The sequence below is a fragment of the Podarcis cretensis genome (assembly GCF_951804945.1).
Source record: "Podarcis cretensis genome assembly, chromosome: 8".
NCBI classification, from domain to species: domain Eukaryota; kingdom Metazoa; phylum Chordata; class Lepidosauria; order Squamata; family Lacertidae; genus Podarcis; species Podarcis cretensis.
Genome location: NC_137177.1, coordinates 70491409 through 70517781, shown reverse-complemented (window position 1 = coordinate 70517781; position 26373 = coordinate 70491409). Strand labels below are relative to the sequence as shown.

The following is a 26373-nucleotide window of genomic DNA, read 5'->3' as shown; positions in this document are numbered from 1 at the left end:
AAACTCCTGCATTATTATAACCTATCCCTGTGGGGGTTTTTTTGCTGAATAAAATTCTGATTATTGTACAGTTATCCATTGAACTAAGACAGTTCCTGATGATGATGATTCGTAAAATCATAGGGGGTATAAGAGGCCCCAGGGCTTCTCCAATTCAACTACCTTCAATGCAGGAATTTTTTTCTTAATCCTCCCATTTATTTTTAAGCTGAAAATTTGTCCAGGGAAACAAGTGAAATGGAAAGCACAGTGTGCTTCCTGATGCCACAGGCAACCAGGCAATCAGTTCTTTCACAGCTTTGCGCTTAAGTCAAGGGTTGGGGAAGCTGTATCTTTTTGGACTCCCAACTCCCAGTGTCCCCAACCATTGGCCATGTGGCTTGGGTCAGATGAGAGTTGTAGTCTTAACAGCAGCACTAACATATGACTGCAAAATAGTCAGTACATTTTCTGAAGGCAATGAACTCCAGATTTTGTGTGTCCTGACTCTCCCCACCCACTGTGCTTTGCTTTAGACAGTTGACCTCGAGACATAATGCAGGGAAGGAGAGCTTCAGAACCAGGGACCAAATGTGGCCCTCCAGCCATCTGTACCTGGCCCTCAGAATTCTGCCTAAGCCACATCCCCTCACTGCCCCTGCTTCACACTCTCAGGTGTCTGACTTGAACTCTGATAATGCCTCTTTGCTTAGCTTCCTGGATGGAGGGTAGGGAAAGCAGCCTATTGTGCAAAGGTAATAACTACACAAATTGCTCCAGCCGCTTCTGCCTCTGGCCTCACGCACCATTCATACATGCCCCCTAGAAAGTTGACCGGAAGCGAATGTGACCCATCAGGCTGAGAGAGGTTCTCCCACCCTTGCCGTGAAGAGTATAGACAGTAACAACAAAGTGCCTTTTCTTTCCCCCGCCCAGGGCTTTCTGGATTCCTCCCCCTGCATCCGATGACCATCACAAACGCCGAAAGAGTGAGGAAAGCACAAGCCCAGCAGGCTGAGAGGGCTGCTCAGGAAGAAGCAAGCCCAGCTCGGAATGAATAAAGAGCAAAATGTGGGGCTTTCGCTACCAGCTCAGAAGGCAATGCCAGGATGAAGGACCGCCTGTTGTGCAGGAGAAGCGAGCAGATACAGGCTCTGTCTCTGCTTGCAACATGATAGAGCCACAGCCTTCTTCAGGTTTGGTGACGTGCGGCCCGCCAGATGCTCTTGGACCCTCCTCAACCCCTGCCAGAATGACCAGTGGGCAGGGATGATGGGAGCTGGAGCCCAGTTCCACCTGGAGGGCTGCAGCTTCCTCACCCCATGGCCTAGCTCACAGCCTGACTCGACATAAGCGTTGTAACACCTGCTGGGAGAGGTACTTCCAGCAACATGGGATGGGAGCCTTTGCAGGACTGCAACTCCCATGATCCCTGTCCACTTCCTTTGCTGCCAGTTGGGCATTTATCATCATCCAACCATCCAGAGGTTTCCTGCTCCCATCTTCAAAAATTCAGTTCTTTCTCCATCCTTTGGCCAGATTTAACGCTTCTCTGGTGTCTGCACTGTCACTGCTTGTGAGATACTTTATTGGGGGGAAAGGCTTTCCTCCTGGACCACTTTGGCAGAGGAATGTTAATGGACTGATGGGAGGGAAGGGAAGTTTTCCATCTACGCACCTGCCTGCTGATCTACCTCCTCCCACTAAAAAGGTGCAAAATTCAGCTTTCTGGTAAATAAAAAAAAATAAAGTTTCTAGGTCTTGGTATGTTGTATATATGAATGTCTGAGGATGCCTAAGAAGAGGTGTGTCTGGCAAAAAACCCAAAATCATTTGTAGGGGTTAGTGGATGAGATTTGAGGGCCCTGGTCACCTCTTGGCCGTCACAAGCAGACTAAACAGTACTAAAGAATCATAGAATTATAGACTTGGAAGGGACCCTGAGGATCATCTAGTCCTGCAATGTAGGAATAAGCTGATATCCCATATGGGGCTCAAACCTGCAACCTTGGCACTATCGGCACCATGATCTAAATAGTCTTGCTTTGTGGGTTTCCTCCTTAGTGCATTAGGCAGATCAGTTTGCAAAATGGCTTTTATTATTTATTTTGTGAAATTTATACATAGCTTGAATGATATATTTTTTTAAGACCTCAAAGCGGTTTGCAAAAAGATAGAGCAAAATCAATAAAAATTTACAGCTTCGCTTTAAAACATACAAAGGTTAGAACAGTAAAACAGTTTTAAAGTTACCTCAACTTTCTAAGCATCTGGGTAAAAGGTAAAGGTAAAGGTACCCCTGCCTGTACGGGCCAGTCTTGACAGACTCTGGGGTTGTGCGCCCATCTCACTTAAGAGGCCAGGGGCCAGCGCTGTCCGGAGACACTTCCGGGTCACGTGGCCAGCGTGACATCGCTGCTCTGGCCAGAGCCAGAGCCGCACATGGAAACGCCGTTTACCTTCCCGCTAGTAAGCGGTCCCTATTTATCTACTTGCACCCAGGGGTGCTTTCGAACTGCTAGGTTGGCAGGTGCTGGGACCGAACGACGGGAACGCACCCCGCTGCAGGGATTCGAACCGCCGACCTTTCGATCGGCAAGCCCTAGGCGCTGAGGCTTTTACCCACAGCGCCACCTGCGTAGGCAGGTCTAAACAAGAATGTTTTTATCAGACATTGAATAAAGTGAAGGCTCAATCTCAGAAGGCAGGGGGTCCCAAAGTGTAGGTGCTGCCATAATGAGCAACCGAATTCTTAAAAATACAGAATCAGACCACTGGGCCCATTCTCTACACAGGTATTTCTCAAACTTGGGTCTCCAGCTGTTGTTGGGCTGCAACTCCCATCATCCCTAGCTAGTGGGACCAGTGAGCAGGGATGATGGGAGCTGTAGTCCAACTACATCTGGGGACCCAAGGTTGAGAAACACTGCACACTGACTGGCAGCATCTCTGCAAGGTTCTCTCCCAGCCCTACTGGGAGATGCCAGGTATTCATAGCATCACAGAATTGTATCATTATACCTTCTGCGTGCAAAGCAGATGTTCTGCTAGCAGCTGGCAAAGGAGGGGTAGAACACTCCGTTAGAACTTAAGAACTTTGCTGATGCAAATCGAAAGGGCCCATCTAGTCCAGGGTCCTGTTCAGTCTCCCCCTCCCCAAGAGGCCAGCTAGATGCCAACAAGGAGGGGATGAATGAAATGGTTATCACACAATATTGCTTCCAGGCAACTAGGTATTCAGACACATACTGCCTCCATTACTGACCTCCGGGTATAGGGCAATATATAAATTAAATTAATAATTAATAACAGTATATAGCCAACGTGGCTACTAGCCACTAATTGCTTTATCCTTTGTAAATTTGTCTGAAGGGGAGGGGCTAAATTTGTCTGAAGGGAAGTTCAGTGGTAGAGAATCTGCTTTGCATACAGAATATTACCATCAGTGATTTGTTAATCACATTCTGAAGTGTCTCAAGGTGATGTACGTGAATGGCCATTCAAAACCAGAAAATGCATTTAAAACAAAACTCAAACTATACTTAAGACTGATGCCTGTGGCAAAGACCCATTCACCCTGCTAGGAAAACCAGCCGGAACAAAAATGTATTCGTTTCAGAAAATGCAGATGTTAGGCAACTGTTGTAACTCAATGTGAGCGCTACTCCAGATAATGGGTGGTTGTTGTGATGGAATAACAGTTCCATTGGGGCATTAAATTCAAGTAGGTAGCCATGTTGATCTGACACAGTAGAAATGTATGTTTGTTCTTGGTATGAGCTTTCGTGTGCATGCACACTTCTTCAGATACACTGAAACAGAAGTCACCAGACCTTTATATAGTGAGAGGGTGGAGAGCGGTAGGTTTACCACACCTGTCAGCCAATCACCCATTCCCACCTTCTGGGTAATACCCCCACCCTCCCACTATATATAAAGGTCTGGTGACTTCTGTTTCAGTGTATCTGAAGAAGTGTGTATGCACACGAAAGCTCACACCAAGAACAAACTTAGTTGGTCTGTAAGGTGCTACTGGAAGGAATTTTTTCATTTTGTTTTGACTACGGCAGACCAACACGGCTACCTAGCTGTAATAAAGAACAAACTAAGTTGGCCTCTAAGGTGCTACTAGGGACGCGGGTAGCGCTGTGGGTTAAACCACAGAGCCTAGGACTTGCCGATCAGAAGGTCGGCGGTTCGAATCCCCGCGATGGGGTGAGCTCCAGTTGCTCGGTCCCTGCTCCTGTCAACCTAGCAGTTCAAAAGCACCTCAAAGTGCAAGTAGATAAATAGGTACTGCTCCGGCAGGAAGGTAAACAGTGTTTCCGTGTGCTGCTCTGGTTCGCCAGAAGCGGCTTAGTCATGCTGGCCACATGACCCAGAAGCTGTACGCCGGCTCCCTCGGCCAATAAAGCGGGAAGCGAGATGAGTGCCACAACCCCAGAGTCAGCCACGACGGGACCTAACGGTCAGGGGTCCCTTTACCTTTACCTTTTTAAAGTGCTACTGGACAATTTTTATGTGTATTTCTATTGGGGCATTAAAACATCCTTAATTAAAATATCTCGTTCTCTGGCATCTTCAGGTAGGAAGGGGAAACGGGCAGTTGTCTGAAACTCTGGAGGGGAGCTCCTCAAATACAAGACTGATCTATGGGTAAATTGTTTTATGAAGCACCTTTCCTGTAAGGCGATTTGCAAACATACAGTAAAATCAATGAAAACAGGTTTTAAGAACAGTGCAAGCACCGGCTTGAAAACAATAGTAAAAGTAAAGGGACCATTAGGTCCAGTCGCGGATGACTCTGGGGTTCCGGCACTCATCTTGCTTTACTGGCCGAGGGAGCTGGTGTACAACTTCCGGGTCATGTGGCCAGCATGACTAAGCCGCTTCTGGCGAACCAGAGCAGCGCACGGAAATGTCGTTTACCTTCCCGCCGGAGTGGTACCTATTTATCTACTTGCACTTCGTGCTTTCGAACTGCTAGGTTGGCAGGAGCAACTGCTAGGTTGGCAGGAGCATTGAAAACAATATGAAACACCTAAAACAGACCTTTTCACACAGCTGGGAAGAATGATAAATACCAAAATGTCCTGGAGTGTTTCCAAAAAGTGCAAAGAATTCACACTGCCATACCTCAGCAGTGGTGCTGTTCCTCAAAATATTGAAAGCCCCACTGAAAGCCCTCCCTCCCTGGTTACTGTTGGGGGCTTCTTAGGGACTTCCAGGGAGAGAAATTCCTGCAGAATCAAGTGGGGAGGGCGTGTCTTCCTTGAATGCAAACTTTAAAAATTGAAATACGTTCCTGTAGTTCTTGTGCTATAAAGGAATGATAAGGTTGCCCTTAACATCTTTGGAATGCAAGCTGTTAACTGCTTCATTTTAAGTATGCAAGCAAGCTGCTCCCTACATCATAAGTGATTCAGCTGCATAGAGGAGCGTTAATCATAAACCAGCATAGCAATTGCCCATGAGATACAACATCACCTCCCCTAGCTTTTTCACAGCTCTAGAAGCACAACCCGATTCTCTTTTCTGGATCTCTCTGCTTCAAATACAAGGAGATGAGAGTTTAAGGTGTCTTCTGGACCGGTTCGAATCAGAGATGGGTTATTCTCCTGTTTTTTTCAGAGAAAAACAAAAGATGTTTTAGCGAGGCCTGGAGAGGAATAATAAACGCCTAGCATTTGTAGAGCCGTTCAGACTATTTGAATTCACATTTATTCTTGGGAATCCTCAAGGTGAGCCTACAAGGTAGGTCCTGTTATTAGGTGTACCCATTGTACAGAAGATGGAACTGAGGCTGATAGAAGCCTTACCCAAGGCCAATTCAGAATGTTCCATGTGTACAAATCTGCATTTGCATGCAAAAAAAAAAAGTTTTCAGCAATGTTCCAAGACACACAAAGTCTTGAAATCACTGCAGGCTGTGCCCTGTAGCTATCAGAAACCAGTGTACACACAGTACAGTCTTTATGACTCTGAAGATGGGTTTGAAAGCATAGTGGGCAATCTCAGACGCAGAGGTGTGTGTGTGTGTGTGTGTGTGTGTGTGTGTGACAATACAATTCTATACTTATTGGGGAATTAAAGCGGGGTGCATGCACATAATAAACTCACTGCTACAGCTGAAATGAAACTCTCCATGAGGTAGTAGTCAGCACCACTGTGAGCACTTAAGCACATTGGGACACAGGCTGCTTTATCTGGAGAAAAGCTGCTTTTCTTCCTTTCCAGGAAATCATAAATCTCCACTGGTTCTGAACCCTCGCAGGAAAGTTCTCCCTAAAAATAAAAAACGCAGGAAGGTAAAACTGTTTTATGAAGACCACCAGTGTTTAATATGACCAAAGGTGAAACTGACTGAAGGATTTTAATTTTATTCAGTATTGCATGTACACCCCACCTTTTCTCCAAAGATCTCAAGGTAATGGATGCTCTCCCTCCCCCCACTCTCCAGTCTATCCTTACAACAACGCTGTGAGGTAGGTAAGGCAGAGAGACAGTGACTGGCCTAGGTACCTTGGAGATCAGATTGCAGAATTGGGAATTCCCTGAGTGCGGCCAATTTCATGCACAGAGCCCTGCAGTTAAGTTTACCTTTGTCCCATAGATGGTTGTTTTCCTCACGCCTAGTTTGTGTGTGAAGCCAACCATTGTGAAGGCAACAGTGGCTCCACCTTCAAACTCCATATTGACAACCTGAGGAGGGACATGAAACAACAAGTGAAGACCAGTGTACAGAACATGGTAGGGAGCTGGAAGCAGGTTTCAATTTCCATTATTTAAACGGATGCTCCTAGTTCTCAAGACTGGTTTCAAAGCATGCCTTCTGTAAGCACCAACTTGGGCTGGTGGAAGTTATAGAACAAACTATCTGAGAACTGCGAGTTGGCAAACTTGGAATAGAAAGACAGACAGACAGACAGACAGACAGACAGAGAGAGAGAGAGATTGAGATTATACACATACACAAATATATGAAACCTTGAAATCTTAAATCAGGGTTTCCCAAAGTTGGGTCTCCAGCTGTTTTTGGACTACAATCTCTGTTAGGTTGTGGGCGAACATAGCAGGCGACACAGCGATTTCTCCAGAGCAGCTATTTATTTGTAAGCTGGACAGAACTGAACAGCAAACAGCTCAGCTGGCCTGCTTTTATAAGCAGCCGGCTGTCAACATTGTAGCAACAACAACCCAGGGTTTCCCGCCTAAAATAACTGACGTGGACCTGAGTGAAAACTATCTACAGTATCCCCCTGCTGGCCCAGGGTGAGAACTTCAGCACATCATTTTTGACCACTGGTCCTGCTAGCTAGGGATGATGGGAGTTGTAGTCCAACAATGGCTGGAGAAACCCTGTCTTAAATTAGCAAACTAGAGCCGTAACAAACCTTCCCACCCCCAAAACTGACAATGAAAAATGTCACCATTCAGAAGTTTTATGTTGAGCATTGACATTTGGGTTTCAAATTCAAAAGCAAGGCCAGCTTTCATTGGTTTGGAGTCGTTACTATTTTCACCAATCTGAAGGGACGTTTCTGATTGGTTAAATGAAATGATATAAGGAACTGTCCCCTTGCTATTTTGTGTCAGTTGTCAGGAGGCCATCAGAGGTGCATGTCAGATACTGCCACATAGCTGACTGCCCCTGCAGACTCACTGGGAGCCAGCTGCTCTTAAACTATCAACTCCCTGAGAGTTTATGCCAGACTGGACTTTGCCCTTGAACTCTGATTGTGCCTCTTGCTTTCCCAAACGGAAGACAGAGATGTATGTGTGTAGAAAACTGCACAAAGTATGTGCGTATGTGCAGACAGAGATGTATGTGCGTAGAAAACTGCACTGTTCTGCCTCCTTTTTGCCACCCCGAACATTACCCAGGAGAGAATGTAGCCCTCAGCTTGAAAAAAGGTTCCCCAGTCCTGTACTATATTAAAGTCAAGCAATTCATACTTCTAGAAAATATTCACTGCAAAGGTGCAGAGGATAATTGGAGGGTGGGGAGCATAGGCTAGGAGATTAACCCCACCCAATGGACTAGAATGTGGTCTAAACCTCCCTTTAAATCCGTATCAGTGGAAAGGAAAGAACTCATTCTGAAACTCACAGATGGTACCTAACACCAGGGAAACTAGCGCTAATATGCCCAGGAACCTCACGAAAATGCTGGCGAACCTCACCAAAATCCACAGGCACATACCTCCACATGTGGTGAGAATGCCCCAAAATCCAACTCTTCTGGACAGCAATCATATAAGAAATATGCAAAATAACTAATTAAGTTTTAGAAGTCAACCCAGAACTTGCCCTACTAAACATCTTCCAAGACAATAATGCTGACATTTCTGTGACTTGTCAATTTGGTTAGGAAATAACCGGAGGAGGGCGGCTGGGGAGAAGAGGAAGGAAGGTTTAGTGCAAGGCTGCATACCTGGTGATTAACAACATCATTGTCACACTCGTAAACGCACCTTCCGTAGGGGCCGTGGCGCAAGGCGTCAGTCAGCGATTCTATATCGTACTCACCGCTATGGCAGACCACAGACACTGGCCACCCAAAGTATCCCTGGGATGAAACAAAAGGAAGACTGTGTCAACAGCAGCGTCCCAGCAGGATCCAGCCCATCCTCAACAAGTTTGGATCTTAGGAACGCAAGAAGAACTCCGCTGGAGCCAGAGTCTGAAGACTGGCTCTCCCCAGCCAGCCCACTAACCACTACACCACACTGCTGCAGCCCAACTAGCCCCTCTCCCAAGGGAAGTTAGACTGGCTCCTTCTATCATGCCCTTCCACCAGAAGGCTGAGACCTTCCTGTTAAGAGAGGCCTTTGGAAACTAACGTGTGGACAATGCTGACCTCTGGGCTGCTGACCACGGGGCAAACTGTATTTTAGCTTCCGGTTCCCAATATGTCCTGATGTACTTTAATTATCACGTTTAACTTGTTTCTTTTTATTACTTTGTATTTTAGAATGGTGTTTTTAAATGTCGAAAGCTACCTTGAATCCCAAGTTGGGAGAACGGCAAGATATATGGCTCTGTCACAAGAGACTAGGGCCCTGCGGGACTTGACATCTTTCCACAGGACCTGCAAGACAGAGCTGTTCTGCCTGGCCTTTGGTTTGGACTCAGTCTGACCCTTATGTTTCCCTCCCCTAATGTTTTTGATCTATGAGCTACTTTTAAAATGAGGCTGCATTTTAAATTGCATTTTAACCTGTATTTTAAATTGGTTTTCCCCTTCCCCTATTATGTTTTTACTGTGATTTGGCGTTAGCCGCCCTGAGCCCGGCTCTGGCCAGGGAAGGCGGGGTATAAATAAAATTTATTATTATTATTATTATTATTATTATTATTATTATTCACTAAATTACATAGATATAGAAACACACATTTGTGTGTGTGAAATTTTCTTGTTGCAAACTGAAATCATTTTCATAACTTTTTCTAAACCGCCAGGCACTTGCAAATTGATCAATGCACACCTCTACAGCCAGAAAAAAGAGAAAAAAGATCAAGTCGTTGGTTTTGTTTTGTTTTTCCTTACTGAGTAACTTGTTAACCTGTGGTGGGGGCAGTGGCGTAGCGTGGGGGGTGCAGGGGGGGCCAGCCGCACCGGGCGCAACATTTTTGGGGGGGGCGCTCGCACTCGCAGCTCTCTGTCCCTACCTGGCTCACTCACTCTCTCTCACTGCAGTGCTGGCTGTGCGAATCCGATCCGAGCTGCCGGGTCGCCGCCCACTGTGGAGGGGGAGGGTGCCAGGCGTGCGTTGCAGTGCGGAGTGGAGAGAGAGCGAGGGAGGGACTATCTGGGGGAGGGACAGTGCAGCGGCCGCCCAGCGCAGCACTGAGCGTGGGAGAGAACCACACCCGACCAGCCCAGGCAGCAGCAAGAAGAAGCTGGCAGCGGCGGCAGGTTAGGGGTTAGGGGCGCAAATTACTTACCTTGCCCCGGGTTAGGGGGCGCAAATTACTTGCCTTGCCCCGGGTGCTGACAACCCATGCTACGCCGCTGGGTGGGGGAATAAATAAATCAACCTATCTCCAAGGTTAGAACCCCTCTCAGTACCTACCCTCTCGGCCTGTGCCAGATAAATCTTCTTTGCTGAATACGGGCAGGTTTCTTCAACCGAACAGTCTAAACAGCGATCTGCGGCACCTTCCGGCTAAGGGAAAGTTGGAGAGAAGTCATTGCTGAGAAACAATGGCGCACTATAACTAATCCAGAATGCGGCAGCTAGACTGGTGACTGGGATCGGCCGCCGGGACCATATATCACCGGTCCTGAAGGATCTACACTGGCTCCCAGTACGTTTCCAGACACAATCCAAAGTGTTGGTGCTGAACTTTAAAGCCTCGGCCCCGTATACCAGAAGGAGCGTCTCCACCCCCATCATTCAGCCCAGACACTGAGGTCCAGCTCCAAGGGCCTTCTGGCAGTTCCATCATTGTGAGAAGTGAAGTTACAGGGAACCAGGCAGAGGGCCTTCTCGGTAGTGGCACCCACCTTGTGGAATGCCCTCCTATCAGATGTCAAACAGATAAACAACTGTATGAATTTTAGAAGACATCTGAAGGCAGTCCTGTAAAGGGAAGTTTTTAATTGTTTGATGTTTTATTGTGTGTGTTTTTTTGTTGGAAGCTGCCCAGAGTGGCTGGGGGCAACCCAGTCAGATGGACGGGGTATAAGAAATAAACTATTATTACTATTAAATTCACAGACTGCATCTCAGAACATCATTGTTTCCACAGTATGGATTAGAGGCTTGATTTTATTTCAGGGGCAAAGTTGAAAGCTGGCAGGAGGCTGCTCAAATTCTGCAGTCACCCAAATGCACAAAAGACTCTTCCTTTAAAAACATAAAAAAGTACTCATTGGAAAGTTTGACCAACCTTGTGCTCTTTCGTGAAATGGGACAGGTTGCCAAAAGACGACACTTTCAAACATCTGAAAGAAGAATCAGGGAGGGAAGGGGAAGAGGCATTTTGAGGTTTATTTATTTATAATAATATTTATAAAACATCAGCACATTTTTTTTTTTAAGTATCAAGACTTTGTACAATAAAAACATAATAAAATCCAGACCAAGGGCCAACGTGGAACAAGATCCATTCTCTTTAAAACACTTGGAACTTGAAACAAATGCATTTTTGGCATCTTTCAGGGCTGCAGGGGCCTGTCTGATTTCCACAAGAGCAACGTCCCAAACACACACACACACACACACACACACACACACACACCCCTGCATATTTTACAAAAACTATTCCAATCATTTCCCCAGTATTACACCCATCAAAGATTATTTACACTGTTGAATTTATCTTAATGCTGCCAGCGTTTTCAGCTGTGCAGTTATTTTCCATATACTCAATAAACATTTGGCAATCTTCTTTAAACGTATATTCTTCTTGCTCTCTTATTCTATATGCTAAGCCTGCAAGTTGTGCATATTCTGTCAACGTAAGTTGCCAGTCTTCTTTAGTTGGAACCTCGCTCCCTTTCCGCCTCTGCAAACAATAGCAGCTTCTTAAGAGAGAAGGGTTCTTCCTTGCGTACCTTCTGCTGCCCATCCAGTAATTGATGAGGTCAACATCGTGGCACGATTTAGCGAGCAGCGAAAAGGTGCTCTCGGCTTCGTTCCGCCAGTTTCCTCGTACAAAGGAGTGGGCAAAATGCCAGAATCCAACCTGGGTGGGGGGCGGGGTCAGGGAGAGAAAAACAGTTCGTGGTTAGTCTCGAGACAGGGAGCAAGAGCTGCTGGAATGGAAAGCATGAAGCGCTAAAACTCAGGTGGGGAATTTGCCTCCCCACAAGCTGCTGGACCCTAACTCCCATTAGCTCTATCAGCCAGGGATGACAATAAAACCTTTTTAGTTTAAACAGACTTTTCCCCAAAGGTGGCCCAACTCTGTACCACGAATAACGTGAACTTTTAGTAAATAATAATAATAATAATAATAATAAGTATTAGATTTGTTGGTCACTTGTTAGAGGCCCATGAGAGACTTACAACTTACTTAAAAGCATAAGCAAATTATAACGTTTACATGTTCATGCAATGCAAATCATAAACTAGTATAGGCACACGTAAACAAACACAGCTTTTCTGATGTTTTGTGTGTGTGTTTTAGGACATTCTTTTTTCTTTCTTTTTAAAAAATGTATACTGTCCAACAGACTTTCATATTTGAACACAAATCTGTGCAAATAAATAAATGCAAGAAATTATTATGAGAGCTTCCCCACCCGCTCAGAAACTTAGCTAAACACTTTTACAAGTAGGCTGGAATAGCTCGGTAATGTACTATTTGTCTTTTATTGCAGCATCCACACACATGGTCCTTGACCAAGAATTTGGGGACAGGTACACTGCCCAAAGGGACGCAGGTGGCGCTGTGGGTTAAAGCCTCAGCGCTTAGGACTTGCCGATCCAAAGGTCGGCGGTTCGAATCCCTGCGGCGGGGTGCGCTCCCGCTGCTCGGTCCCAGCGCCTGCCAACCTAGCAGTTCGAAAGCACCTCCGGGTGCAAGTAGATAAATAGGGACCGCTTACCAGCGGGAAGGTAAACGGCGTTTCCGTGTGCGGCTCTGGCTCTGGCCAGAGCAGCGATGTCACGCTGGCCACGTGACCTGGAAGTGTCTCCGGACAGCGCTGGCCCCTGGCCTCTTAAGTGAGATGGGCGCACAACCCCAGAGTCTGTCAAGACTGGCCCGTACGGGCAGGGGTACCTTTACCTTTACACTGCCCAAAAGGATGACTGGTAGGGTGGAAAGCAGGGAGCCCAACAGTAGGTGGCGCTAGAGCCAGTGGCAGGTGGAGTCAATGGATTCCAGTTTCATCCCTATCCTCCTCTCTGCTGAGTCTTACAAGGGGCAACACTGAGACTAAGCAGGAGAAAGCTGACAAACTGTGCCACTCCCCAGAACTGATATAATTACAAAGGCATGCAGGCAAGTGGCTGAATAAGGGCAGCATGGGGCTAGTGGGGCAAAGGGAAAAGAGAAACAGGCAGGAGAAAACGGGGAGGCATGCTATTACATCATGAGTGCAGGGAAGCGTGTTTCATAGGATTCAGTGTAACTTGGGCATGTAATACTGAAAACGAAGCCTAATGAAAAGTGCTTGAAGGAGCTGGGTATGTTTGGCGTGGAAAATAGGAGACTGAAAGGAGATATGACAGGCATCTTCAAATATCTGAAGGGCTGTCACATGGAAGATGGAGCAAGCTTGTTTCCTCCTGCTCTGGAGGTAGGACTCGAACCCGGGGCTTCATGTTACAAGAAAGGAGATTCCAACTAAACACAAGGAAGAACTTTCTGACAGGAAGAGCTGTTTGACAGTGGAACGGTCCCTCTTGACAGGTTGTGGACTCTCCTCCCTTGGAGGTTTTTTAAGCAGAGGCTGGAGGGCCCTCTGTCATGGATGCTTTAGCTGAGATGCCTGCATTGCAGGGGGTTTGGACTAGATGACCCCATGAGGTCCCTTCCGACTCTATGATTCTATACTTACAGGTTCCAGGTGCTGAATGTGGCAGATGTCTCCAATCAGTCCAGCGTCTAGGAGTTCCTAAACAAAAATACAGTGGTACCTTGGGTTAAGTATTTTCATTCCGGAGGTCCATTCTTAACCTGAAACTGTTCTTAACCTGAAGCACCACTTTAGCTAATGGGGCCTCCCGCTGCCACTGCGCCGCTGGAGCATGATTTCTGTTCTTATCCTGAAGCAAAGTTCTTAACCTGAAGCACTATTTCTGGGTTAGCAGAGTCTGTAACCTGAAGCATATGTAAACTGTAGCGTATGTAACCCGAGGTACCACTGTAAACAGATAGGGCAGAGAGTTGTCAGAGAAAAAGAAAACGGGAGCAGAAACCGAGGGTGTCTACTCGTTCACCCCCTGCCTGGAACAGAAACCAATCCAGCGAATGCAGTTGGTTTCCTCTGTTTATTTGAGGTTTGTGTTCGGTACAGGGTCAGGAGACAACTGCACCCAATGAGGAGGCTGGGCGAGAACTCACAGAGGAACCTCTCAGCCACCTTCCCCTGTGAAAGAAGTGAATGTAATTAAGGTCAAGCTTCTGAGTGCCTTTTGACCCTCATTAACCATCTCCTTAAAAAAGAAAAACTTTGTGCGTGCCAGCAGAGGTGTAGAGTAGGGGTATGAGAAGAGAACATGAAGGAGACATAGAAAATGGATAGTGTGAAGGAAAGCATTTTGTCAAGGGCCGGCTGGGTGAATTACCGCAGCGTTGAACTTTCTACCAGGAGAATAAAGGGCAGGCAAGCCACCTTTGACTCCTGTAAGAACTGCACTGTTTCCTTGCACTTAAAAGGACTGCACCCTCTCGTGAATGAGAGAGAGGCTTAGTATTGAAGCCTTGCGTTAGACGGGTTGCCTGTTGGCTCCTCTAAACGCTACCTCTGAGTTAAAAACTCCTGGTCCTCAGTCTCTGTGAGAAGTGGTTCCTTCAGGTGGAAGAAGATTGGAAGAAATTTAAAGTTTATCTACAGAAACATTGTAAAATTAAGGAATGTTAGAAGGATGTTGGAATGAAGTAATGTGGTTTTAGCAGAAATGATATAAAGGATTAAGTAAAAATGGATTGTTAATTGGTGAAAGAACAGAATGTAAAATTATAGTATATTAAGATAAATCATTAGGATAAAAATAAAGATGGAAAGGATTTGCTGAAATATCTAATTGAATTAGAATACAAAAAAGGGAGGTGTGAGGAGGTCAAGGAAATAAGCAAAGGAAAGAAAGTTATGTAAAGGTTGGATTTGTGTGTTTTTTTGTTTTTTTTGCGCTTTGTTTGTTTAACTTTTTCTATTTTTCTTTCTGTAACCTTCAAAACTTTAATAAAATTTATTATATATATAAAAAAGGAGAAGTGGTTCCTTCAACACTGGGTTTGGAGGGGGGGAACCTGGAATTAGAAGGGCTGATATTTTTAAGAGTACGTCCTCCCCTCACTGTCTGCCTAGCTGGCATACCTTTATTTTCAAGGACACTGGATGGTAGCGCAGGACGTGACAGACTGCGAGGATGACGTCGTTGGTTTTACAGGCCAGAACTATTTCTTTACAGTCCTCTAGTGTTACCTGATCGATCAAAAGGGGGGGAAATGCAATCAGTTTCAGCCAAGGCAACACTGGTCACTTCACCTGGGGATAAGCCAACCTACTGCCCCCCCCCCCGGACTACAACTCTCAACATCCCTGGCAATGCCAGCTGGGGCTCTTGGGATCTGTAGTTCAAGAACATCCCAAGGGCACAGCTTCCCTGGCTTTGTTTCCATTGATAAAAGCCAGATCAGCCACTTATGCAGAGACACAGCAGGGAGACTCCTTTCCGGATGAGCCTTTAGCACAGGGATGGGGAACCCAATGCACTCCAGGTATTACTGGACTACAACTCCCATCATCCCTGATTACTGACCATGGCTGATGGGAGTTGTAGTTCAACATCTGGAGGCCACCACCTTGGCTACCCCCTGCTCTTACCTATTTTAAGAGCATAGAGCATTTCCTATCCCTCCAGGGCAGGGGTTAGGCCTTCCAGAGACAGTGTTGGGCTCCAAGTCCCATCAGCCCCAGCCAAGAACAGTCAATGGGTAAGGGATGATGGGAGTTGTAGTCCAAAAACGCCCCCAGGATGTGGACATATGGAAACGGTCAATGGAAGAAGAGCAACAACCAGCTAGAGTCACACTTGAAGGCATTTGGGTCTTCTCAGCAGTGGTTAGAATTTCAGAATGAGCAGGAGGGCTTCTGAAGACAGCGAGGTCGGCTGGCTGACCACACGAGACCATTAAGCCCAGAGACTTACAAAAGAAATGCTCGACTGCTCACAAGGAATTCAGTCAGAGATTCTGGCCTGAGGAAAGAAATTATAGCTGACATGCACACTTTTTGGCTCAGCTGAGTGCACATTTTTCGATCTCAGCCAAGTGCTACAAAGGCAGAGGAAGTGCGTCGAAGAGTCAACAGGAAGCAGAAGAACAAACCAAGGAAGAATTCTTGGGAGCCCAGAAAACAGACCCAGGAAGGAAAGACCCTCGCTTGGCATGCTCTGAGACAGCTTCTCCTTTCCACTGGAAAGCATGTCCTTATGGTTCAGCATGCAGCAATTATAACCGTCTTAACCCTGGACTTGCTACTGTGGCCTCAACAATTTCCTCCAGCAAGAGGTCCTGCCAGCACACAGCATTCGAAATTCTCCAGGGGAAATTTTGCACCAGGCCTTCAGCCAAGTGAAGGTGCACCTGGAGGTGCATGCCTGGGGATCCTTGGATCTCGACTGTTTTCACACACTAGCATCACATATAACGAATTCTATCCGTTATATTTTACTTGAATTTCAGGAACCAAAAAGTCATACTGAAAAATACAACTTTCGAATTGTCTGGCCCCCAAAAGGCAACTAGCTGTAACCCTGGTTTAAGGAGCCATTTAATGCCTAATATATACCGTATTTTTCGCCCTATAGGACACACTTTTCCCCCTCCAAAAATGAAGGGGAAATGTGTGTGCGTCCTATGGGGCAAATGCAGGCTTTCGCTGAAGCCTGGAGAGTGAGAGGGATCGGTGCGCACCGACCCCTCTCACTCTCCAGGCTTCAGGAAGCTATCCGCAAGCCTTGGGAGCTCTGCGGGAGTTCCCATCGGGCTCCCAAGGCTTGCGGATAGCAGCCTCCAAACCTGACCTGGTTTGGAGGCTGGCGGTGGGGAAAGCAGCGCTTCTCCCCACCACCAGCCCCACAAGCTCGGGGGACAGCGGGGAGGCTTCGGGAAGATATCCGCAAGCCTGGGGAGACCGGTGCGACTTCCCGCCGGTCTCCCTAGCCTTGCGGATAGCAGCCTGTTCTGGGGGCTGGGGTCAGGGGACGCTTGGGCTTCCCCCGCCCCAGCCCTGCACCTGGGGGGGAAATAATTTTTTTTCTTTATTCCCCCCCCCCCCCAAAAAAAAACCATCGGTGCACCCTATGGGGCGAAAAATACGGTATATGAGAGTTTCTAACACAGGCAACACTTACCGCCATGGGCTTCTCCAGCAAGATGTGGTATCCTTTGTGGGCAAAAGCCACTGCCGGCGCCTGGTGGGGAAGAGACCACCACAAATTACCATCAAGCAGCTGACATTTCAATGCATCCTTAGTGTCTTGGGAAAGGATTTTTCTAAATACATGGTTCTCTTTTTTTATATATAGCAACTTAAAGGCAGACATCCTATTCAGTGGTCCCTCTCCTCTGGAACCGCAAAGACTCCATTTTGGCTGTGTTTGGATGGTGGTCTTCTGGCTTTCAGCAGAAGACGGAATTGCACAGCAACAATTGGCCAGTTCCTGTTATCATTCACAATCAGTGGGGGCTGGCCCATCAGGTTGCATGAGGCAACCTCAGCCTGCCCCCACCTTCCTTCCTTCCTACTTACAGCTTAGCCCAGGTGTGGCACAGACCGCCAGCATCCTACTACACAGTCTCGGTGTTGCCCCTGGTAGAACTCAGTAGGGAGGAGGATGGGATCCAAACTAGATTTCCTTGGCTCTGCCAGCCACTGGCTCTGGCACCACCTGCTGGTGGGCTCCCTGCCTTCCACCCTACCTGTCTCCATGGGCACCAGCCACCGCTAAGCACAATCTCATAACCCCATCCCTTTCCTGAAGCAAGGTTTTGGAAAGTGGCAACTGGCTGGCCCTTGGATCACTCCAACAGCCTCCTCCTTCAGAACAGTTTTTAATGCGTAAAACAAACTTTGCAAAAACCATACTAAAATGCATGGATAAGCACACATGGTGCTTCAGGGGGAAAGGGGTGTGTGTGATATGGCAAAGCGGATATTAGGGAAACTAGGCAGCATCCTTTTCTGTTCTGCCTTGCGCTCGTCACATGCAGCGCTGTTTCTATGCCTCTGCAGTTTGCTTTCTGCCAAAATGGATGCTATTCATCCTGCTGTCAGGAAACAACGTGGCTTAGGTAATTTGCAGAGTTAATTCACTGTGCACAATAAATTGCCGTCGAGTTACTCTACCCCACTCGTATAAACATAAAAGGAAATGGGGGAGGCGGAATGTAACCAATTTCACATCCTTTGCAGACCAAAAGCAACAGCAGTGAATACTGATTGTATTTCTCGACTTGGAAGGAACAAACTGACATTGGTAATTTCCTCTCTGCTTTCCATTCTCCAACATCCTTGGTGGGCATTCCCATGGCTGTATGGGGGACACTGTTAGATTCAGAGGCTGTGTGTGCTCAAGCTAAACTCCTTCTTGTTTCAAAGTATATCCCTAAACTACTTCTACTTTTATTTCTCACGCAGGGCTAAGCTGAGCACTGCCACTAAAACTGTTTGCATGCAAGCAGAGTCAAGATGACTCAGGCTTGACTCAAAAGAAGCCTCGAGTGGGAGAAGGTTAGCAGTACCTTGTGTAGGCTGTCGGGTGTTGCTATGATAACAGCATCTGCAAACCTCTCTTTCTCAGCCGCTGCTGTCCAGTCTTAAAAGAATAAGATTGAACAGTGAAAGGATGAACTGCAAGAGCAGAAAATTACACATATTATGCTGCTGGGTTCTCTTCCCCTCCATTTCCTGTTATTTAGCATAATCTTTAAATGATTATTAGGAAGAAAATTCTAAAAAATATTTATCTATCTTGGAATCACCGTACCCACAAACAGGCATTTATCACAAATGTACATTCTCACATCTTGGGGGGGGGGGACCATAATGGGGTGTATACAACTAATTTCTACACAGACAAAACTCACTGAAATGAATCAACCTACCTTAGTTCAACGCGTCTACTCTTGAGTAGCACTAGCATTGGATACAACTCAGTGTGTGAAACAAAGCAAAATAAGATCTCAGCCAATGTTTCCAGAGGTAGGAGGAGAGAGAAAAAACCAAGCCCCAAAACAGTCAGAGAGATGTATTAATTTTTGTTTAGCCTCGCCTTCCTGACAGAGTTGTTGTGAGGATAAAACTGGCGGGGGGGGGGGGGGCAGGGGAGAAATAGCAGTGTGCATGTTGCAGTAAGCTCTTTGGAGATGGGGAGCATATTTACTGGAGAAACTTCTAGCTTCTGTGCAATGTCACAGGGATGTAAGAAGGCACCGTTTTTCCATTCCGCCCTGAATGAAGCGCCGTTTCTGTTCCTCTGCAGTTCACCTCTGGCCAAAAACTACATTATTTGTCTCATGGTCTGCTGTGCCGAAATTGAGTTTACATTATTTCCATAAAGAATCACCCAAATTACATTGTCAATGGGTTATCCAGACCCCCCCCCCTTTCAATGCAAAGAAAATACAAGGTATATTGAAATCAGCAACAACAATTGGTATTTGCTGGGTTGGTTTACTTTTCCAGACATAGGACGAATAAGCTAACATTGGAAGAGAAGAAGAAGAGTTTGGATTTGATATCCTGCTTTATCACTACCCAAAGGAGTCTCAAAGCGGATAACATTCTCCTTTCCCTTCCTCCCCCACAACAAACACTCTGTGGGGTGAGTGGGGCTGAGAGACTTCAGAGAAGTGTGACTAGCCCAAGGTCACCCAGCAGCTGCATGTGGAGGAGCAAAGACGCAAACCCGGTTCCCCAGATTACGAGTCTATCGCTCTTAACCACTATACCACACTAGCAATTGCCTCTTTCATTTTCACCAGAATTCTGACACCCAGAGGCTACATCCTGATAGTGGTCAATTTTCTCAATTCCCCCCCTCTCTACACCTACATGAATTATGCTGAAGACCACAGCAAAGGCAGGGCAGCAAAGGCAGGGCAGAGATATAGAGTAATAATTGCATACCATCAAACACATTGTCCTCGTCAATGCCATGAGCTTCCTGGAGCCTCTTCCTCGCAAATGGATGTGGGTCTGCCACACCAATCACCTAACAAAGGGAGAAAGCTGTCAGCATCTCGCAAGCAGATAGTTGGACTATAGCGGTCCAATGCAGGCTATTTCAATACAGCTTAGTTCTCGAACGTTTTGGCTCCCGAACACCCCAAACCCGGAAGCGAGTGTTCCCGTTTGCGAACAATTTTTGGAAGCCGAATGTCCGACGTGGCTTCTGCAGCTTCAGGTTGGCTGCAGGAGCTTCCTGCAGCCAATCAGAAGCCACACTTTGGTTTCCAAACGTTTTGGAAGCTGAACAGATTCCGTTCGACTTCTGAGGTACGACTGTACCATGGAAAGCATAGTGGTCCATTTAGTTCAACATCCTATGCTCACAGCAGCCAATCAGATGCCCACGGGAAGCCTGAGTGAAAGCAATACTCTCCGCACCTGTAAATAGGACTGGTTGATATATTGATATACAGTGGTACCTCGGGTTAAGTACTTAATTCGTTCCGGAGGTCCGTTCTTAACCTGAAACTGTTCTTAACCTGAAGCACCACTTTAGCTAATGGGTCCTCCTGCTGCCACTGCACTGCCGGAGCACGATTTCTGTTCTCATCCTGAAGCAAAGTTCTTAACCTTAGGTACTATTTCTGGGTTAGCGGAGTCTGTAACCTGAAGTCTATGTAACCCGAGGTACCACTGTAATGTCCAAAACCAGTTTAAAGTCCATATTGTGATAGCGGTTTCATAATTTTTGCCCTGGCAAAATCATGAATTGCATGAATTGCAAATCATTGGTGTGTGGGTGTGGGTGTTTGTGCTATGCAAAAATCACACTGAAGAAAAATGGGACATTTGCTGGGTGGGGGGGGGGGATGAGTATCAAGTGTTTGGTTTGAAGTCCACTGCACCTGGAGCTATTTTGACATCAGTAGAAGGGTGTGTTCACAAGTCTCAGAAGATCCCTGGTCAGCTCTTACCTTCATGCGTGCAGGAAACTGCTGAGCAAAAGAGGAATAATTCCTTCCCCGACTTCCAGCTCCAATCACGAGAACAGTGACTTGGCGAGACATCTCGGTGTTGCTTTCCATCTGCGTCAAGGAAACAAAAACTTAGGACAAGCTTACGGCTGGGAAGTTCCTGCAGAGTTATGGCTTTATCTGGATTTGACTGCATCCCAGAATTTATTGCTGACAGCTTCAATGTACTTCCAGGGAATTGTGATCATATTATTCATAGCTTTCTTTTTATCTCCCCGCAATAACCATGTCTCTGCTCTGCAACATTCTCCTTCTTAAATTGTGAGCCACAGGATGTCAAACATGCAAGGCCATTGTTTGTTTCTGCACCTCTGAAACATTTGTACTGTTATATGTAACGAAACGACCTATTTTTTAAAAGAAAGAAAGAAAATGAAAAGAACTTTTGCAGAGAGAATTCAGGAAATGAAACTATCCACAAACCACAATTTACTTACCGTACATGTCTGCTTTGTTTGCATTTCCTGGCTTCTTTTGCTAATCTTGGCAGAGATTCAGGGAAATGTCAAGAGGTTGTGAAGCCTCAGGCCTTAATCAACAGCTTCTAAAATGTTCTACAATGTCCCTACAATTTCAAGCCTACTTCTCAGTCATAAGGTCTAGAAACTTGATATATATATTTAAAAAGAAGAAGAGGAGGGGAGTCTCACAAAGTAGAATTCTATACTCAATATCAAATTCCAAATTACCCTAAACTAATCAATAAAAACATTTATTTTATTTTTCTTAGATTTAAAACGGGCATGTATAGAAGAGGAAAATCATGATGTAGAAATGAGTAGTCAACGCTTGCAGGGAGAAGCTCAGAACGAGCTTGAAAGAGAGGTTAAAAATAATAAAAAATGGTTTTCTGCAGCTATGTTTGAAGCAAGAGGAAGAACAAGCAAATAGTAGGTCCTCTGCATGGAGAAGATGAAGAAATGCTATTGGGTGTCAGAGAGAAGGTAGAACTGTTCAACACCTATCCACGGCCTGCTGAGCTGCGTTCAAGGATTACCAAAGGAACTCACATTTGGAATCTCAGAGCTTCCTCCTCTAACATTTGAGAATTCTTGGGGAACAGGTGAAGTCCCTGTGGGCTGGAAGCAGGAAGGTTTTGCTCCCATCTTCAAAAAGGCAACTACCAACTGGTCAGCTTGCTGTAGATACCAGGAAAGGTCCTAGAACAGAATTAAACAGCCGGTCTGTGAGCACTTTGAAAAAGATGCTGTGATTACCAAGACCAACCATGGGTTTCTGAAAAACAAGTCATGCCAGACTAATCTTATTTCTTTTCTCTCTTTTTTGAGTTACAAGTTTGCTGGATCAGGGGAATGCTGTGGATGTAGTGTCTCTTGATTTCAGTAGAACTTCCTGGTAAAATGTAGACTAGCTAGACAATATTAGTTAGGTGGATTTGAAACTGGCTGACTGACCAAACCCAAACAGTGCTCACCAATAGTTCCTTGTCATTTCATAAAAAAGTGAGAAGTGGGGTGCCGCAGGGTTCTGTCCTGGGTCCGGTGTTGTTCAACTGCAGCGGCTCCTATACTTGTGGCCAAGGGATGGAAAGATCACAAGGGTCCAAAATAACAGATTGGCAAATCAAATTACACGAATTGGTGGAGACGGCTCAATTGACTAGTAAACTCAGAGGAAACTCAAAGCAAAAATTTGTGGGAAAATGGGATGGTTATAGAAGATATGTGCAAAAATAAAATAATAGTTTTGACTCCGTGCTAGCATTCGAGTGATAGATTAACTAAAAGGAGGTGGACAACAATTAAGGATGTATTATGTTTTCAGAATGTATTGGAAAATTTATATAGAAAGGTTTATTGTTTTGTGTACATTCGATTGTAAGATAAAATATATGCAAAGGGACTTGACAGGAAATCAAAGTTGAAGAAAAGATTTTGGAAGATAAAAGGGGGAAAATATTTACTTTCATTATTATCATTTTGTGTGCGGGGGTGTGGGGGTGGGTGGCTGCACATATGTGTGTTTTTGTATGGAATGTTTGGGAGGAAATAAGACGGTAAATAAACTAAATATTGATGTATGTAATTTTTATTTCTTAATTATATTTAGTGGTAGTATGGTTGTATTTTTTTGTAACATAAAATCATTCAATAAAAATTATATATATATATTTTTTTAAAGTGGGGTGCTGCAGGGTTCTGTCCTGGGCCCGGTGTTGTTCAACATCTTTATAAATGACTTGGTTGAAGGAACTGGGCCGGGTGCTTGTCAAACTTGCAGATGACACCAAATTAGGAAATGTAGCTAATACCACATAAGACAGAGTCAAGATTCAAGGATTTAACATAACCTTAGCAGATGGGAGAACTAGGCCAAAAATAACAAAATGAATTCCAATAGGGACAACTATAGGACGAGGGACATCTGGGTTGACAGCAGCACAGTACATATAAGGAAGTTCTAGGGATCTTAGTAGACCACAAGATTAACAAGAGTCAGGAGTGTGATGCAGCAGCAAAAAAAAGCTAACACTGTTCTAGGCTGGATCAACAGAAGTATAGTGTCCAGATCAATGGGAGTAACAGTTCTACTCTTATTCTGCCTTAGTCAGATCCTGTATCCAGTTCTGGGCAACACAGTTTAAGAAGGATATTGACAAGCAGGAAAGTGTGCAAGGGAGAGCAACCAAGATGATCATGGGTCTGGAAACCAAGCCCTATGAGGAGCAGCTGAAGGAGTTGGGTATGTTTAGACTGGAGAAAAGAAGACCGAGAGGTGATATGAGAGCCATCTTCTATGCTTCTGTGAATAAAGTGTGTCCAATTTGTTTTTAAAACTGTTAGTTTGGGGTGGCATCCAACATTAGTCCTGCTCAGAGCAGACCCATTGAAATTAATAACCCATTAACTTCAACGAGTCTACTTTGATTTGAACGTCGGCTACAACACGTTACCTGTATTTTAATAACTTTTGTCTCATTTATTTTATTTTATTTGTTGATACTTATTCAAAGATACATACCCATTACAAAGTATATTTTTATGATATGCCGAAATAAAACTGCTCTTTTTTTAGATTAAGTAGCTAAGTCAGAAGGAGGAAAATACAAGAAAAGGATAAATCGAAAGAAGGAGAAGGAAGAGAGATGGAAAATAAAGAAAAAGCTATTTTTTTAATGAACGTTTTATGTTATTTTATGTAAACCGCTTACAGATGATATTACCATTACTATTATTAGGCAAAATACAAATCCTGGTAAATATTTAATATTTAAATATTTAAGCCCCACCACCTTTCCACCTTGAGCTCCTTGGAGGAAACGTGGGGTGTAAAAGCATTTAATACAGCTTAAAAATGCAAGCCCGGCACATCCCACATAGCGCTGGCTAAACAGCAAGAGGAGGGAAGTATCTTAAACCTGAAACTAACGTCGGGGAAGCTTTTCAGCAATGTTTTGAGACCATCACCCTGGTTTGTTTGTTTTAAAGTGATTTCCTCCCGCTAACAGCATCCCTTCGTGTTATCAGATTTATAGTTTGCATTGAGAGAGACTCACCGGACAATAGCAGAGCTTGTTCTGATCTGATCGCTGAGCACGATTAACACCGACCTCAGAACAGAAAGCTCAGCTGGGCAGGGAGCCACGCCCACTTCCAGATTCCCCATTCACGCGGGGCTCTCCGAACTCAAGCCAATCAATGGGCGCGGATGACATCGCACGGGAGGAATTTTATTGGCCGACAAGAAAAGTTGGGGCGGGGAAATGAGGATGCCAGCTGTTGATTGGTTCTGCGTTTAGACCGGTTAGCTTTGGACTCCAACCCCAATTAGTTAACAGTGAGGAATTATGGGGATTGTAGGCAAGAACATCTGGAGCTCACCAGGCTATCGCTGAGCTAAGGAGATGCCCACACAGTGCCTACTCAGAGGTAAGCATCATTGAGACCAGCGGAGCTTACTCACAGGTAAGTATGTGCAACATACTTGTGTAGCATTGCAGCCTCAGCTATCCTTTAAAGTAATAATAATAATAATAATAATAATAATAATAATAATATAGAATCATAGAATTGAAGAGCTGGAAGAGACCACGAGGGTCATCTAGTTCAGCTCCTTGCAATGCAGGAATCTAACTGACAACCCAGAGATTAAGAGTCTATATTCTACCGACTGAGCTATGTAGCAATCTCCTTTCAGCGGATATGTACATGCTGCTTATATCTAAAAAAATTCCTTCCAGAAGCACCTTAGAGACCAACTAAGTTTGTTGGTCTCTAAGGTGAGCTTTCGTGTGCATGCACACGAGCACATGAGCTTTCGTGTGCATGCACACTTCTTCAGATACACTGAAACAGAAGTCACCAGACCTTTATATACAGTGAGAGGTGGGGAGGGGTATTACTCAGAAGGGTGGTGGGAATGGGTGATTGGCTGATAGGTGTGGTAAACCTGTTGACGGACTGTTAACAACTGCAATTGGTCTTACAGGAAAAAGCAAGGGGTGAGATGGTTAAAAATAGCTTTATCATGTATAATTTTTTTATTTTGTTTTGGCTACGGCAGACCAGCATGGCTACCTACCTGTAACTACTGCTTATATCTATTTATTCTTAATTATGCAAGTGCATATTGATAATTTTATTTTCAAAGTGTGTGGTTATTTAATTGTATCTGCCTGCCACCTTCCAAGGGAGCTCTTCCTGCTATCAAAGAGTTTTTGGCGTCAGAAAATTCTTCCTAATGTTTACTCGGAATCTCCTTTCTTGTAACATGAATCCCATCTGCTGTATGGAGATAATAATACACACCCCTACCTTCCAGGGCTGCTGTAAAGACTGCATGCATGTGAAATGTTTAGAATGATGTGCTAGGCATGTATTGTTACCCTTATTACAAGTGAAGGGACGCAGGTGGCGCTGTGGTCTAAACCACTGAGCCTAGGGCTTGCTGATTGGAAGGTCGAAGGTTCGAATCCCCGCGACGGGGTGAGCTCCCGTTGCTCGGTCCCTGCTCCTGCCAACCTAGCACATCAAAGTGCAAGTAGATAAATAGGTACCATTCTGGCAGGAAGGTAAACGGCATTTCCATGCACTGCTCTGGTTTCGCCAGAAGCGGCTTAGTCATGCTGGCCACATGACCCCGAAAAACTGTCTGTGGACAAACGTCGGCTCCCTCGGCCAGTAAAGCGGGATGAGCGCCAAAACCCCAGTCGTTCACGACTGGACTTAACTGTAAGGGGTCCTTTACCTTTACCTTTATTACAAGTGAGAACCCACAACAAAATGTTGTAGTGTGGAGTGTGCCAACCAGCTAGCCATTCCTTCTCCAGGATATTCCATGACAACCACAACTTTTCAGCTTTTTCTTTCCCAAGAAGCACCCTTGTGCTGTTCCCTGCCCTGTGCCACAATAGTGCTTTTCCTCTTGAGTATGCTGACAGCCTCCTTGCTTCTGAATGGACCATTTCATTCACCAACAGAGTTCACTAGAGGAAGCTGTTATGTGTTTATTGCTTTTTTTAATATTAATATTAATATTGAT

At 45.4% G+C, this 26373-nt stretch overlaps 2 protein-coding genes and 1 long non-coding RNA gene across 8 annotated transcripts in view; 2 read left to right on the top strand and 1 right to left on the bottom strand.

The window, feature by feature from the left end:
• The window catches only part of MRPS16 (mitochondrial ribosomal protein S16), a 317894-nt gene extending 316158 nt beyond the window's left edge, over positions 1-1736 (top strand). For all 4 annotated transcript variants that reach the window (XM_079987375.1, XM_079987374.1, XM_079987373.1 and 1 more), the window contains exon 4: positions 916-1736. In XM_079987375.1, the coding sequence (XP_079843501.1) occupies positions 916-1040 (125 nt within the window). In that variant the 3' untranslated portion in view covers positions 1041-1736. The remainder of the gene's footprint in view (positions 1-915) is intronic.
• On the bottom strand, positions 1572-24495 carry LOC307222049 (putative oxidoreductase YteT). Of its 3 annotated transcripts, XM_079987074.1 has the most exons (16): positions 24389-24489; positions 21882-22031; positions 20812-20922; positions 19796-19880; positions 18409-18482; positions 17019-17078; positions 14978-15085; positions 13496-13552; positions 11543-11673; positions 10876-10930; positions 10056-10148; positions 8414-8548; positions 6580-6681; positions 6100-6264; positions 2614-5597; positions 1572-2249 (listed from the first exon to the last, which is right to left on the bottom strand). In XM_079987074.1, the coding sequence occupies exons 2-15, from the start codon at positions 21975-21977 to the stop codon at positions 5481-5483; spliced, it is 1389 nt and encodes a 462-aa protein (XP_079843200.1). In that variant the 5' UTR covers positions 21978-22031; positions 24389-24489; the 3' UTR covers positions 1572-2249; positions 2614-5480. The 3 variants fall into 3 exon arrangements, with proteins under 3 accessions (XP_079843200.1, XP_079843201.1, XP_079843202.1); XM_079987075.1 differs by lacking the exon at positions 21882-22031 and having other exon boundaries at positions 24389-24495; XM_079987076.1 differs by lacking the exon at positions 14978-15085.
• On the top strand, positions 7273-8272 carry LOC307222226. The gene is made up of 2 exons (XR_013841646.1): positions 7273-7781; positions 7816-8272. It is a non-coding gene; the product is annotated as an uncharacterized lncRNA (long non-coding RNA).
• Positions 24496-26373: the final 1878 nt, after the last annotated feature.